This window comes from Myotis myotis, unplaced genomic scaffold (genome assembly GCF_014108235.1).
Source record: "Myotis myotis isolate mMyoMyo1 unplaced genomic scaffold, mMyoMyo1.p scaffold_m19_p_10, whole genome shotgun sequence".
Lineage (NCBI taxonomy): Eukaryota > Metazoa > Chordata > Mammalia > Chiroptera > Vespertilionidae > Myotis > Myotis myotis.
In genome coordinates, this window is record NW_023416314.1 from 14,635,475 (window position 1) to 14,649,952 (window position 14,478).

Here is a 14,478-nt window from a genome sequence, read left to right on the forward strand (position 1 = left end):
CTGGGTGCATTCTCACTTAGGCTTGTCTATCTGACTTTGACCCCTGCCTTCTTGTGACATTTAGTACTTGAGTTGTTCTCCTACACCAGGCTGCTTCAGGGGCACTAGAGTAGAGGTGCCTTGGTCATTGAGCATACCACCCCTCCCCTTTCTTTACTCCAGTCTCAGAGGTTGAGAACCAACTTGTGCCCTTGACCCCAATTTCTTGCTTCTTTTTCAAAACGTCCTTCCATCATTTTCTCCCTCTTTTCCTAAATCTTTAGTCCTTTCTTTTGTCCTACTTTAATATCCTCTAATCTCTGCCACCCATCTATAATAATAAAAGTGTCATATGCTAATTAGACTGGATGTCCTTCTGGACAACCTTCCGGAAGAAGCCGAGGCTGTGAGGGAAGCCCAGGTTGGGTCCCGGATGCCTGCCGGCAGCCGGAGGGAAGCCTGGGTCCTGGGTGCCTGAGGGAAGCTAGTGCCAGCAGTCAGGGAAGGAAGGCCTACTCTTGCATGAATTTCGTGCATTGGGCCTCTAGTAAGTACATAAATAGATATAAAAACATAAACAAATGTCTCCTTGACCCTATAGTGTTCTCTAGTTATCATCCAATCTCTTGTTTCCCTTTCTCATTCAAACTTCAAAAAGTCATTTCCCTCCCTGTCTCTACCTCTTCTCTTGACATTATTACCTGTAAGGAGGAGAGTATTAGGAAATGAGGTTAGAGGTATCATGGAACAAGGTTCTAACTACCCTACTCTCCCAAAATTGCCATTGGGGAAGTCTAACACCAACCACTGCATTGAAAGGATGCCTTGCTGTCTCTATCTTCCTGGATCACTCTGTTGCATCTCATACCTTTCCCTTCTTTCTTAAAATCTCCCCCCTCTAAATTCTGTGATACCTTATTCCCCTGGTTTGACCTGGTTCTTCTCCAACCATTTCTTCTTCATTGGGTTTTCTCCTCCTCTGATAACCCTTCAAATGAGGATGTTCCACGGGACCATCTTTAAGCATCTATCTATCTATCTATCTATCTATCTATCTATCTATCTATCTTAGGCATTAGCAGTATTGTCCTCACTAGATGTTCATTGGACAGTAGCACAACCCCAAGAAAAGGATGGTTCCATCTTTAACCATTTAGTCCAATGTTTTAGGAATTGGTGTTATGCTGGGATCCAACCCCAGCAGGTCCAGGGGTTCCCAAAGGTGTGAACGGAGTCGGCGAAGAAGGAATGACACGGAGACAGCGTTCAGTTGATCAGCAGCCTAGCCAGGATCTCTAGCCAGGATCTCCAGCCAAGTTCTGTTCAGGATCTCCAGCGAAGTCCTGGTTAGGATCTCCAGCCAGGTTCTGTGTCCATGTTCTCTTGATAGGTTCTCCAGCCAGGTTCCCCAGGTTCCCCAGCCAGGTTTGGCCACCAGATTCTGTAGCCAGGTTCTTCAGCCAGGTTCTGGTTAGGTTCTCCAGCCAGGTTCAGTCACCAGGTTCTAGTCAGGTTCTCTTGCCATGTTCTATAGTCAGGTTCAGTCCAGGATCTTTTGCCATGTAGGTTCTGTCTTCTAAGTTCTGTCTTCTTACATCTGTATTTATACCAGTTGATTCCAATCCTATCAATCTCTATTCCAAAGGTTAGGGCGTTTCTTATCTCCATTCCAGGGAGTAAAGATTATGTAGCTTAAGCATGATTGTTCGTAGTTAAAGTGATTAATTACCCGCCTGGCACTTACTTAAGAGGTTTTATTCCCTCCCTAACTTCAGGGGAAAATCCCTACCTGGGGAAACAACCTTTCTCAGAGACCTTGGTTAAAACACATAGTGCCAAGAAGGTGAGCAAACATATTAAGAACAGTATGCCATATATGCCAGGTCCCTTGAAACAGCAAGGATGGACCGGCTCCCGGCAGTGTTACGGGGGTTCCCAGGATATTGATCCTCTCAGCCCTCAGCAACAGCCTGGCCTGCTTATTCCCATATGCCAGACACATATTGTTTCTATGTGGGCGATCATGTGACTCTAACTTTTAAACACTCCCCCAAGAGATTTCATCCTCTTTCCTGGTTTCATTACCATCAACATCATGATGGCTCTGGGCCTTCTGTACTTAGACCAACCCCATGATGGAAACTTGAGAATTACCCTTGGATCTTCCCTCTCCTTTCCCTCCCACATACAAATAATTGCCAGATCTGTCTGCTGCTTGCCCTCCTATCTACCGCTGCTCAGACCCCATCACCTCTTGCCCGAATTATTCTAGAAACCCCCTGCCTGATTTCCTTGTGGTTTTGTGATTCTTAAGTCCATTCTTCACATAGCTTCCAGAAAAGTCCATCTAAAATGCAAATCTAACCACAATACACCCATGCTTAAAAGCCTGCAATGGCTCTGTGTTGAATAGGATGAAGTCCAAACTCCTTCACATACAAGAAACTTCATGACAGAGCCCTACTCATTTTAGTTCCCCAGGCTCACTTCTTGCCACATCCTCCCTCACACACCTCTGTATTCTTGCTTCCAGGCCATTGCCCATGCTGTCTCTATGCCTAAATGTTCTTGCCCATTTTGCCATCACCACACACCCCTTACCTCAGCTCAGGTGTCACCTTGCCTTCCCTAACACCCTCCCACACTCACAAGGAAGTGACACATTCTGTGTTTATCTGAGTATCTTAAGTATATTTCTCTTGTTGTACTTAGTGCATTTTCATTATAATTACTTTTTTAGTATTTTTCTCCTCCCACTTGATAGCATGTTCTTTTGCATGTCCTGTTCTGAAATGCCTGACACAGAAAATATTCAATAAATATTTAATGAGTAAATACAGTCTTAGGCTTTTCTAAAAGACTAGAGGCCTGGTGCACAAAAATTTGTGCACTCGGGGGGGTCCCTCAGCCTGGCCTGTGCCCTCTCACAGTCAGGGACACCTTGGGGGATGTCCACCTGCTGGCTTAGGCCCGCTCCCAGGGGGATTGGGCCTAAGATAGCAGTCAGACATCCCTCTGGCAGCCCGGGAGCCCTCAGGGGATGTCCACTTGACAGCGGGGAGCAGGCCTAAGCTGCAGTCGGACATCCTTAGCGCTGCTGAGGAGGCGGGAGAGGCTCCCGCCATCACTACTGTGCTGGCAGCCATCAGCCTGGCTTGTGGCTGAGCAGAGCTCCCCATGTGAGAGCGCACTGACCACCAGGGGGCAGCTCCTGCATTGAGCGTCTGCCCTCTGGTGGTCAGTGTGTGTCATAGTGCCCGGTCATTCCCAGTTGTTCTGCTGTTAGGGTCAATTTGCATATTACCCTTTTATTATATAGGATAAGTCATCACATATAATTTTAGGAACAATACTTACGTTCCTTTGAAAAAAATCATAAGGTCATTAAACTTTAAATTTGAGGCTGATTTGAAAGACATTCTTTAAGCCTCTTTAATTAAAAGATATATAGTCCCATCCATGCTGTTGCAAATAGTAAGAATTTTTTACAGCAGTGTAGAATTCCATTGTGTAGATGTACCACAGTTTTCCAATCCACTCGTCTTCTGATGAGCACTTAGACTGTTTCCAAATCTTAGCTATTGTAAATTGTGCTGCTATGAACATAGGGGTGCATATATCCTTTTTGATTGGTGTTTCTGTTTTCCTGGGATACATTCCTAGAAGTGGGATCACTGGGTCAAATGAGAGTTCCATTTTTAATTTTTTGAGGAAACACCATATTGCTTTCCAAAATGGCTGCACCAGTTTGCATTCCCACCAGCAGTGCAAGAGGGTTCCTTCTTCTCCACATCCTCTCCAGCACTTGTCGTTTGTTGATTTGTTGATGATAGCCATCCTGACAGGTGTGAGATGGTACCTCATTGTTGTTTTGATTTGCATCTCTCGGATGAATAGTGACTTTGAGCATGTTTTCATATGTCTCTCAGCCTTTTGAATGTCCTCTTTTGAAAAGTGTCTATTTCGGTCCTTTGCCCATATTTTGATTGGATTGTTTATCTTCCTTTTGTTAAGTTGTATGAGTTCCCTGTAAATTTTGGAGATTAAACCCTTATCGGAGATAACATTGACAAATATATTCTGCCAGGCAGTGGGCTTTCTTGTTGTTTTGGTGATGGTTTCTTTTGCTGTACAGAAGCTTTTCATTTTGATGTAGTCCCATTTGTTTATTTTCTCCATTTGCAACAGCATGGATGGAACTAGAGAGCATTATGCTAAGCGAAATAAGCCAGTCAGAGAAAGATAAATACACATGATCTCACTCATTTGTGGAATATAATGAACAACATAAACTGATGAACAGAAATAGAACCAGAGACATAGAAGCATCTAACAGACTTTACAATCTATGATGGAAGGCGGTGGGGGGCGGGGAGGAGAGTAAGAGATCAACCAAAGGACTTTTATGCATGCATATGAGCATAACCAATGGACACAGACAGTAGGGGGAGGGGGAGGGCTTGTGCCTGGGGGACGGGATGGTGGGGGAGAGGTCAATGGGGGTGGGGGGGGGGGGAGAGACTCATGTAATACTTTAAACAATAAAGAATTTTTTTTAAAAAGATATATAGTCCAACTCCTTTCAAAATTAGACCCAAGGGACTCTTAAATAACTTTGTTTTGCTGAGACCAGATTGTGTGTGCTTTTATTTGTATTAAACAATACATTGTCTTGTAACCTATAGATTATTTCTTCTTCATGAGGCTGAGAGATGGTGATTTTCCCAAGTCAGTGATTAGTATGTGGTTTTATAGCACTGACTCAGTTCAGCAGCCTTTGTACCAATGCAGCATTCTGCCCCTGGTTTGGGTTTGGTTTCCTCCTTCCTTCCTTTCATCTTCTTTGTGATGATATTTTACTTATAAGTCAAATATATGCTAGATTATTTACAAATTCAACCAGATTGGAGAATATTTCTGGTTATATACCTAATGCATATATATGTTAGTATGTTCTGCCATATACACTGATGCTGAATTCTAAGCCAGCTGAGATTGCTGATAAACCAGCAACACCTCAATGAATCAAAACCATCAAACCGTCTCCAGAACAACAATTTCAGAGTTAAAAAAATGTCTTATAATTCCTCTAGTTAACCACCAATTAAGAGCTTAAATACTTCTATCATCATCCAAGCAAAAGGTTCTCCTGTCGTTGTTTGATCACCCTTAGTGACAAGGAACTCACTGTCCCCAAAAGCCATGTTCCCAATTTCATAACCTTGGGGGAATATTTTCTCGATAGCCTGTTATCACTCTGTAATTTCGTCAGGGTAAAATAGCAAATTTTCTGGTTGTTAGAGCTACAATCTAACCTCAGTCTGGATCCTAGCCACTAAGTCTGCTGATTAGTAGCTATGAGACCTTGACAAATCACTTTAGCCCCAGACCACAACTTCTTCATCTGTAAAATGGATCAAATGAAATAATGCATGTATCTTGTCCAGCACCATAATATGGTTGATCAGTACATGTGGTAAGTGCTCAATAAAGATTCTTAAATAAATGAATGACACTTCCCTGATCCTTGGCCTAGTTTCAAAGCAGCAACTCTTCATGTTGTGTAACTGTATTTTCAAAAATAAAAAAAATACATAAATTAGTATAGTGAACAGAAACAAATGACTTTCTCCTTAATAATATAATCTTCCTGCCCTAGCCTGGTGTTTCTCAGTGGTTGGAGCATAGGTCTGCTCATCAGATGATTGTTGTTTTGATTCCCGGACAAGGACACATACCTGGGTTGCAGGTTTGCCCAGTCTCTGATCAGGGTGTGTGTAGGAGGCAACCAATTGATGTGGCTTTCTCTCTCCTCCCTCCCTTCCACTCTCTCTAAAAATCAATGGGAATCCTATCCTGGGGTGAGGATTAACAACAACAACAAAAAAACATAATCTTCCTGAAACAGTCCAGTTGATCTGCTCACCCACAGCAGGTAGGAATGTGAGCCAGCAGGAATACTTTCCCTCTGTAATCTGAATCATGCAAATCCACCTTTGCACCATGCAGTAAGAAGCATCATTTCTAGTTGCATCCAATCCCTGATCTTGCTTTAAAGCATAAATTTTAAGTCTTCCTTACATAGATCTTGGCAAACCAGCGTACAAATAAGAAGACACTTTGAAGAGTTGTTGTGTAGAAGTTGGAATGGTGTTTCTTTCACTTAATCAGAGCTTGGTTGGGTTTCCATTCAGGGCCAGGAGATGGGACTAGATGACCTCTGTGAAGCCACTTCAAATTCAAGTCTATCATGCTAACAATAAAACAGCATTAGAATTATAGCTTCTGACTACAGCCCTCTAGTTGTTAACCTGATTACTCCACCCACATTTGATTGTTACTATTCCATTTGCTTAAGTCCCAGGAGACTACAGCAAACGAGTATATCAAGGCGTGAGAGTGAAGCACACAGTCAAAGATCTGCTGGCAGAAAAACGATCCAAGCAGACAAGTAACTCAAGATTTAATGTAAGTCTCATACATTCTGAAGTCTTGGGGGGGGGGGGGGCAAGTCCTATATTAAGATTAGTTATCTCCCCTCTTCTTTTATTTACACAGCAACCTCTCACCTCTTGAGTCTGATATTTTCCATTGAAAATCTTTCCTTCTACTGGCACTTACAGTATAATTACTGTTATTAACACTATGGCACATCTGTCAAGCTATTCCAAGAGCTCTGTGCACTGTTTGGCTGACTACTACAGCTGGTGGCAGTGAGAGGAAACTGTGCTCTGCCTTTTCATCCCCCGCCCAACCCATCATGAATCAACAAAGGCTTAGTTGGTGAAAATAACCACGTTATTCTAAGCCTGATAGAGACAACTTAGAAGAATCCTCTCTGTAACATGCAAAGTCAGATTCTAAAATCCTAGTAGGACTCAGCCATAAGAAAAGATGAAATACTGGTTTTTGCAACAACATAGATACATCTTGAGAATATCATGTTAATCTAAATAAGTCAAACAGAAAAAGTCAAGAACCATATGATTTCATTCATATGTGGGATATAAAACTGAAAGCAACAAGTCAACGAACAAACAAACAAAACTCATAGATACAGACAACAGTACGGTGGTTACCGGAGGGAATAGGGGTGAGAGTGTAATAAAGGATAAAGGGGATCAAACCGATGCTGACTGAAGGAGACCTGAGGTTGAATGGTGAACACACACGATAGTATACAGGTGATGTATTATAGAATTGTACATTTTAAACCTATATAAGTTTATTAGCCAAGTCACCCCAATACATTTAATAAAAAGTTTAAAGAAAAATCCTAGTAGGAGACACGCTTAATTCTAACACCCTTATATACCAACTGTGTCTTCATAAGTAGATATACTCTGTGCCTAAAATGTTTAAGTAGTGGCACCAATTCTCAAAAAACAAAAAGTGATTCAAGAATGGAAATAGTATTTGGTTATCAAGACAGTATATAATCATTATCTATTAGGTAAAATACAACAACATAAACATCAGGATCTGTCGGGGATTGCTGGGTGCAGGGCACAGAGCAGATGGCCAGGAATAACAGAGCAAGCATGGACAGCACCGCACCCAGGGGCTGGCACACAGTGGGCACTGGTCTCCCAGTGTGTCTGCTCTGTCAGCACCATGTCCAACACTGCTCCAAAATCAAATTAAATGAGAAAACCCAGATTCTATTTCCTCCCATCCATATTTTCTGCCTCTTTTTCTTTTAAACCATCTCCTCTCCTCTAGTTCAACAAATGGAGCTTAGCTGATAAAGAGAAATCAAAATAATGGGCTTCTTGTCTGCTCCTAGTGCAGTGTTTCTCATAACGCCTGCTTAGAATCATCTGGGGTGTGTGGGGCATGTGTTAAAATTATCCATACCAATCTAGAGGAGAGAGAGAGAGAGAAAGAGAGAGAGAGAGAGAGAGAGAGAGAGAGAGAGAGAGAGAGAGAGAGAGAGAGATTTCAGATCTACTGTAAATGAACTACAGCTTCATGGAAGTACTGTAAATTGCTTGGCCACAACTCTAGCTAAAATTGTGCAACATGATGAAAGTTACAGGCATACTGTCAATTGGGAAGATAAAGATCACAGTGAAGATAACACCATAGTCAAGGAGCAGATATTGTATCTTCTCAGTGTGAGTGAGGAGGTAACTCACTCCTTGGAATTGTCATCAATCTATAATAATAAAAGTGTAATATGCTAATTAGACCGGACAGCTGAATGACCTTCCAGACATCCTTCTGGATGAAGCCATGGGGGCCAAGGCCGAGGTGGTTAGGGACAATCAGGCAGGCAGGCAGAGGCAGTTAGGGGAGATCAGTCAGGCAGGAGAGTAGTTAGGGGTAATCAGGCAGGAAGAGTGGTTAAGGGTGACGAGGCAGGCAGGTAAGTGCTTAGGGGTGATGAGGCAGGCAGGCAGAGTGGATAAGGGAGATCAGGAAGGCAGGGAGGCAAACAGTTAAGAGCCAGCGGTAGGTCCCAGATTGCAAGAGGGTACAGGCTGAGCTGAGGGACCCCTCCCATCCACCCCCCATGCACAAATTTCGTGCACTGGGATTCTAGTGTCAATATACAAATGATAAGGCCCTATACCCAACAGAGTTACAAAAAAAGACCAAATGGTAATATATTTTTCTTTTAAAAATGACCTAACATGACTTCTTGTTCAATATCTATGACTATCAAATAGTGTTTTATTTGTTGATGTTACTTTTTAAGAGCTATAACAATATAAACATAATTAATAATAAGCTATATTATTTTATGAAAATGAAGATTCCTGGTCCTTTTACCATGTCTACTAACATAGAGTTATTTGGCTGGAGCCAAGAAATGGTCATTGTTAACAAGTTCTTTGAGTGAATCTTTACATATCATATCTTGAGAACTTTACCATGGAGCAAAGAGTAAGCATTGAAGCCTCACACACCACAGCCATAGTTCTTATCTTTACCCAGATAAGAACTTGTTGAACTACTGCTAATTGGCCCAGTGACATTGAAAATGTTATAGTGAAAGTGGCTACAAGAAATGCATAATACATGGTCTGTGCCATTAAACACCAAATAGGCTGGTGGAAAGGAAAAATACCTATTCACTTAAAAATATACAAGACAATATAACGAAGCACTGGGCTGAATGGTAAAGACAAAAGACCAGGCAGTATGGCCATGTGATATGAAGACTATAACAATGTTTACATAAGGACTGTTTAAAGTACATTTCCTTATGTGTTATTTCATTTAATCGACACATTAATTCTGCAAGATTGAGATTTACATGGTTTCCCATTTTAGAGATTAAAAAGATGAGAATAAGAGAAGGGAATTGATTATTTTTATGCTACAGTTAGCAAGTGGCAGGTTTTCTGACTTCTAGTTCCATATTCCTTTTAAGGGAAAGATCAATGTGGAGAATAGCAAAATCTCTGACTCATGCTGTCTTTGTCCATTTCAGCTGCTATAACAAAATACCACAAAAGGGGTAGCTTAAACAGCAAACATTTCTCACAGTTTGAAGGCTGGAAGTCTAAGATCAAGGCTGGAAGTCTACTCTTCTGGGGGGTAGACGTCTCCCTGTATTCTCACATGGGGCCTGGGGATCCCTTGGGTCTCTTATAAAGGCACTACTCCCATTCCTGAGGGCTCTGTGTTCATGATCTAATCACCCCAAAGGCCTCACCTCCTAATACCATCTTATTGGGCATTAGGATTTCAACATATGAATTTGGGGAGGACATAAACTTTCAGGCCATAGTACATCAAACAAAGGTAATGAAAACTCAAGAAAATACATTTATGTAAAAAGAACTTCTAGGACTAGAAAATTTCAAACCAGCTCTAACTATGCATTTATTCTTTGGCATAAGTGGGGGCTGTATGAACTCAGCCTTAACCTCATCTACTTATATAAAAACCCTGGGTAGTGTTCATCACGACCACCAGAACCAAGACCAAGTGGAAGGAAGTCAGTCCTGCAGGGGTTGTCTTGCCAACGGCTGCACCCTCACCTGAACTGTTTCCCAGAGCTGTTTCTGGTGAGGGCAGGGTTTGAGGCAGGAACTCGCCCTCAGAGCATGGACCCACTGAATCCTGGGTTGCTTTGCCAAGGGCTGAGCCCTCCCCAGCTGTTTCCCAGAGCTGTTTGGGTATAACATCAAGCCAGAAGCTGTACCAAGCGGAAGGAAGTCAGTCCTGCAAGGGTTGTTTTGGCAACAGCTACGCCCTCCCCTGAGCTGTTTCCAGTGAGGGTGGGGTTTGAGGCAGGAACTCGCCCTCAGAGCATGGACCCACTGAATCCTGGGTTGTTTTGCCAAAAGCTGCACCCTCCCCAGCTGTTTCCCATGTGGCCTGAGGGAAGAACCCACCCTCAGAGCACCAGGAGTGCCCAGCAGCAGTCAGTCCTGGGTTGCTGAAGTGGAGGCCACGGCATGGTAGAACTCTGGGTCTGGCCCAAAAGGAGGCATGGCCAACTTTCAAACCAGATCCTGACAGTAGAAAAGAGGGAGCCCCATTCCTCACAGAATCCGCTGTTGGATAGCTTGCTGTCAGTGGCCTGCCAGCCAGGAACCCCATTCTCCTGCACCCCGGACCCTGAAAGGAGGGAGGAGGGAGCCCCTTTCCTTGCGGAATCGACAGGTGGCCAGTTTGCTAATTAATTCCCTTTTTTAAAAAAATATATTTTATTGATTTTTTACAGAGAGGAAGGGAGAGGGATAGGGAGTTAGAAACATTGATGAGAGAGAAACATCCATCAGCTGCCTCCTGCACACTCCCCACTGGGGATGTGCCCACAACCAAGATACATGCCCTTGACCGGAATCGAAACCGGGACCCTTGAGTCCGCAGGCTGATGGGCAATTAATTCCCTTTTAATGTGCATGAATTTCGTGCACCGGGCTACTAGTTTATATATATTCCCAATGTCTCAATGCTAGTATCTTATTCTTGTCTTCACTTCAATGACCTTTCAAATTTGGGTAGTTAAATGCGTATAAACTTGAAATGTGGTTATTTGAACTTTAGGTGTCTTCACGTATTGATTTTATTGTCTACCTGCTCATTTTTCATCTTCTCCACCACTATTCTAGAACATCTGTATGTCCCAAAAAGGATGTTGTATTCATTAATAATCCACTCTTGATGACCTATTTCTGACCCTGTTGCAAATGAAACCCAAGAGCAGGAATCATGGAGAATCACATTACTGGCAGGCATTTGGGGGCTCTAATTGCATGGGTAATACTAAGACTACCTCCTATTTCTCTTTCCAGTGCACTAGGTGACAATGAGTCAGATATCTTGAATCATTTTAGATAGGGAAGCCACCCTTATACATGTTCAAAATTTGTTCCTAACAAGATAGATTATAACTAGTCAAGGGCTAACTTAAGGAGATGGGAGGTCCTATCATACATATTGTGTTAGGCCAGAAGTGGACCCCAAAATATCTTATGTCATATCCCTGGCATCTGTGAATGTTGCCTTATGGGGCAAAATAAGTGATTAAGTTAAGGATCTTGAAAGGTGAAACCCTGGATTACCAGGTGGGCCCTAAATGCAGTCACGTGTGTTCTTGTAAGAATGAGTTTGAGAGAGACACACACACATGAAGGAGGAGACACACAGAAGAGACAGAGGCAGAGGTTGGAGTCATGCAGCCACAAGTCACAGAATGCAGGCAGCCATCAAAATCCGGACAAGGCAAAGAATGTGTTCTCCCCTAGAGGCCTATATGGAGGACAGCGCTGCTGACACCTTCATTTGGACTTCTGGCCTCCAGAACTGTGAAAGAATACATTTCAGTCTTTTAAAACCACCCAGTTTGTGGTAATTTTTTACCAGTAGCCCTAGGAAGCTAATACACATATATTATGGCACTGTGTCCCCTGATAAGTATCTTTTAGAAGTTCAAATTGCTGCTCTGCTCTTCCAGCCAACGCTTTGATAAGTTTACACAGGTTGTGTAGATCTGGCTTTACCACAATTTCCCTAAGAGCATCTGTTTGTGATACTATGAGATGTTTTTCACATCTTTACAGGAGGAATCAAAGGGGGAAAAATCCCTCCCATCAAAAAAAAACAAAAACTTTCACCAAAGACTGCACTTAAAACCACTCGCGTACACTGCAGCCACAATCGTGTGGTTTCACACTGTTACCGGGGATATCTGCTTTTAAATAAGGGCTTTTCTCTTTCTTTCTCAAATTTTTCTGTTATTCCTTACTACACTGCTAGATCTTCTACCAGAATATTTAAAATATGAACCATTCACCAACATGTATGTATATATATACATACATACATATATATATATATATACATATATATATATATATATATATATACATATATATATATATATATGAATTTTGATGTAGGTTTAGGTTGCATTTTTTTCAGTTACACTATTTTCATTGAGATCCATAAAGGCTAATCACTGAGAGATTTTAATAATGTCACAAAATTCAGTGAACTCTCAGTTACTTATAGTAAAGAGGGAAAAGGAATAACAAGAAAAAGAAGCACTAAGGCTAATAACCACCACTTTTCATTTGGTTTGAAATTCAGTGAACAATTTCCAAGCTATTGAGTTTTCTAATCAAGTTTTTCTTAAAATATCATAAATATTCATTTAAAATCATTGGGTATACAACAGCTGGCATGAGGTGAAAATTCTTAAACTTGCTGAGTAGAAAATTAAAACCAGTTTGGAATTAAAATTAAGTCATGGAAAGTGGGAATACAATGCAGTTGGGGGAGATTAAAATGTGCTTAGGGCCCAGGCAGCATTGCTCAGTGTTTAGAGCATTGGCCCATGCACTGGAGGGTCTTGGGTTTGATTCCTAGCCACATACTTGGGTTGCTGGTTCAATCCCTGGCCCTAGTCGGGCCACATGTGTCTCTCTCACATTGATGTTTCTCTCTTCCTCTCTCTCTCTCTCTCTCTCTCTCTCTCTCTCTCTCTCTCTATTTCTCTCTCTCTTTGTCTTTCTCTTTCTCCCTCACCCCCTTCCACTCTCTCTCTCTAAAAAAAAAAAAAAAAATCAATGGAAAAAATATCCTCAGATGAGGATTAACAAAAAATAAAAATAAATGGGCCTGGGAACCATGGTCTGATGCTCAATTTTTATTTATATTTTGTTTGTTTATGGACACCCTAATAGCTCATTCTCTGCTCATTTATCAGAATGCTATAGTGAGGAACAACAAGGAAATAGCTATGAAAGTTATTTTAACTTAATATTGTACATAAACATAAGGAAAAATAAGTGAAGATTTCTAGTTGTTTTGGAAGTTCTGAACTGAGGAAAATATTGAAGAGATATATCCCAAGTGGAAATATATTTATATTCTATCAACCTTGAATTATACATATTATACATTTACAGCCTAAAATTTAACTATCTCCACCTGACATGATTCTTTTATATCAGCCTCAAGTGTTTACTTTCCAAATCACAATTACTAATAATTACTTCCTTTTTCTATATTTTCCCAAATCCTTACATTTATATGAGCTACTAAAACCTCCACATCAAGAACATATAAGATCTGGCCATATTGTCGGCTGGGCGCCTTGATTAAAATCTTTCCTATTTTTGGAAGGAAATCAATGCACACACAGAAAGAAGATGACAAGCATACACATTGGTGGGAAATTTGGAGGAACAGACGGCAAATGGGTGCTGTATACTGCATTTATGGCCTAGAGTAACTGAAAGTGTTTGGTCGTGTTGAGATAAACTCTAATTGTGGAACAGATGTGCATTGCCCAGCTCCATGCTTAATAACTGCCTGTCTGCCTATAGAGGTTTGTTTAGTTTAATGTCCAGCTGCTGTTTTATGGCACCAATCACAGGCACATTTCAGTCACCACCGAGTGTAAACATGGTGATGTGCGTATCTGTGATTTGCATTTGGACTTCTTGAGAAATGTAAAAAATAAAAACATACACAATTGGGAACTGTATATTGCAGCATCCCAAAGTTTCTTTGACTTCCCTAACGCTTTGGAAAATGCACCCAAGACATGATAAATTGCCCCTTGCTCCATCCGTTTGAACCACTCCTCTGGCTATCGGTGGTCTCAGGCAACTTTTCTCTTCTCTCTGAGCTTCTCTCTAAAAGTTGACAGTTGTGTCTCTCCCGTTTCAGTATTCAATTTTAATACTCAAACTTTTAAGAGTTCATCCCATTTCTTTATCTTCTTTATTATTGTTATTCATGTTTCAAATGTTCCCGTTTCACTGTTTAGGATTTTAAATAGATCTGAGTCTCTGAGAACTAGCTCATAGCCAAGTTGAAGCATCTTTGAGCTGATGCTTGCGATCACTCGTTTGTCTGGGAACCTACAGCACTCAGGGTGCCTGAAGTTCACCATCTATGACACAGACGGCATAGTTGGGGGCAGAGTTTGGGCTCGGGATCCAGATGACCTGAATTCAGGTCCCAGATCTGCCATTTGCCAACTGTACAATGACTTGATCTTGCTGTTGAAGGAAGGCAATATCTGCC

The 14,478-nt window shown here is 41.6% G+C and overlaps 1 protein-coding gene and 1 non-coding gene across 2 annotated transcripts in view; one reads left to right on the forward strand and one right to left on the reverse strand.

Moving 5' to 3' along the window:
* CUNH11orf53 (chromosome unknown C11orf53 homolog) overlaps positions 1-14,478 on the forward strand; it is a 44,352-nt gene that overhangs the window by 12,156 nt on the left and 17,718 nt on the right. The window contains exon 3 of the mRNA XM_036323981.1: positions 6,338-6,447. Within this exon, the coding sequence (XP_036179874.1) occupies positions 6,338-6,447 (110 nt within the window). The remainder of the gene's footprint in view (positions 1-6,337; positions 6,448-14,478) is intronic.
* On the reverse strand, positions 920-1,117 carry LOC118665607. Its single transcript, XR_004970703.1, has one exon. It is a non-coding gene; the product is annotated as a U4atac minor spliceosomal RNA (small nuclear RNA).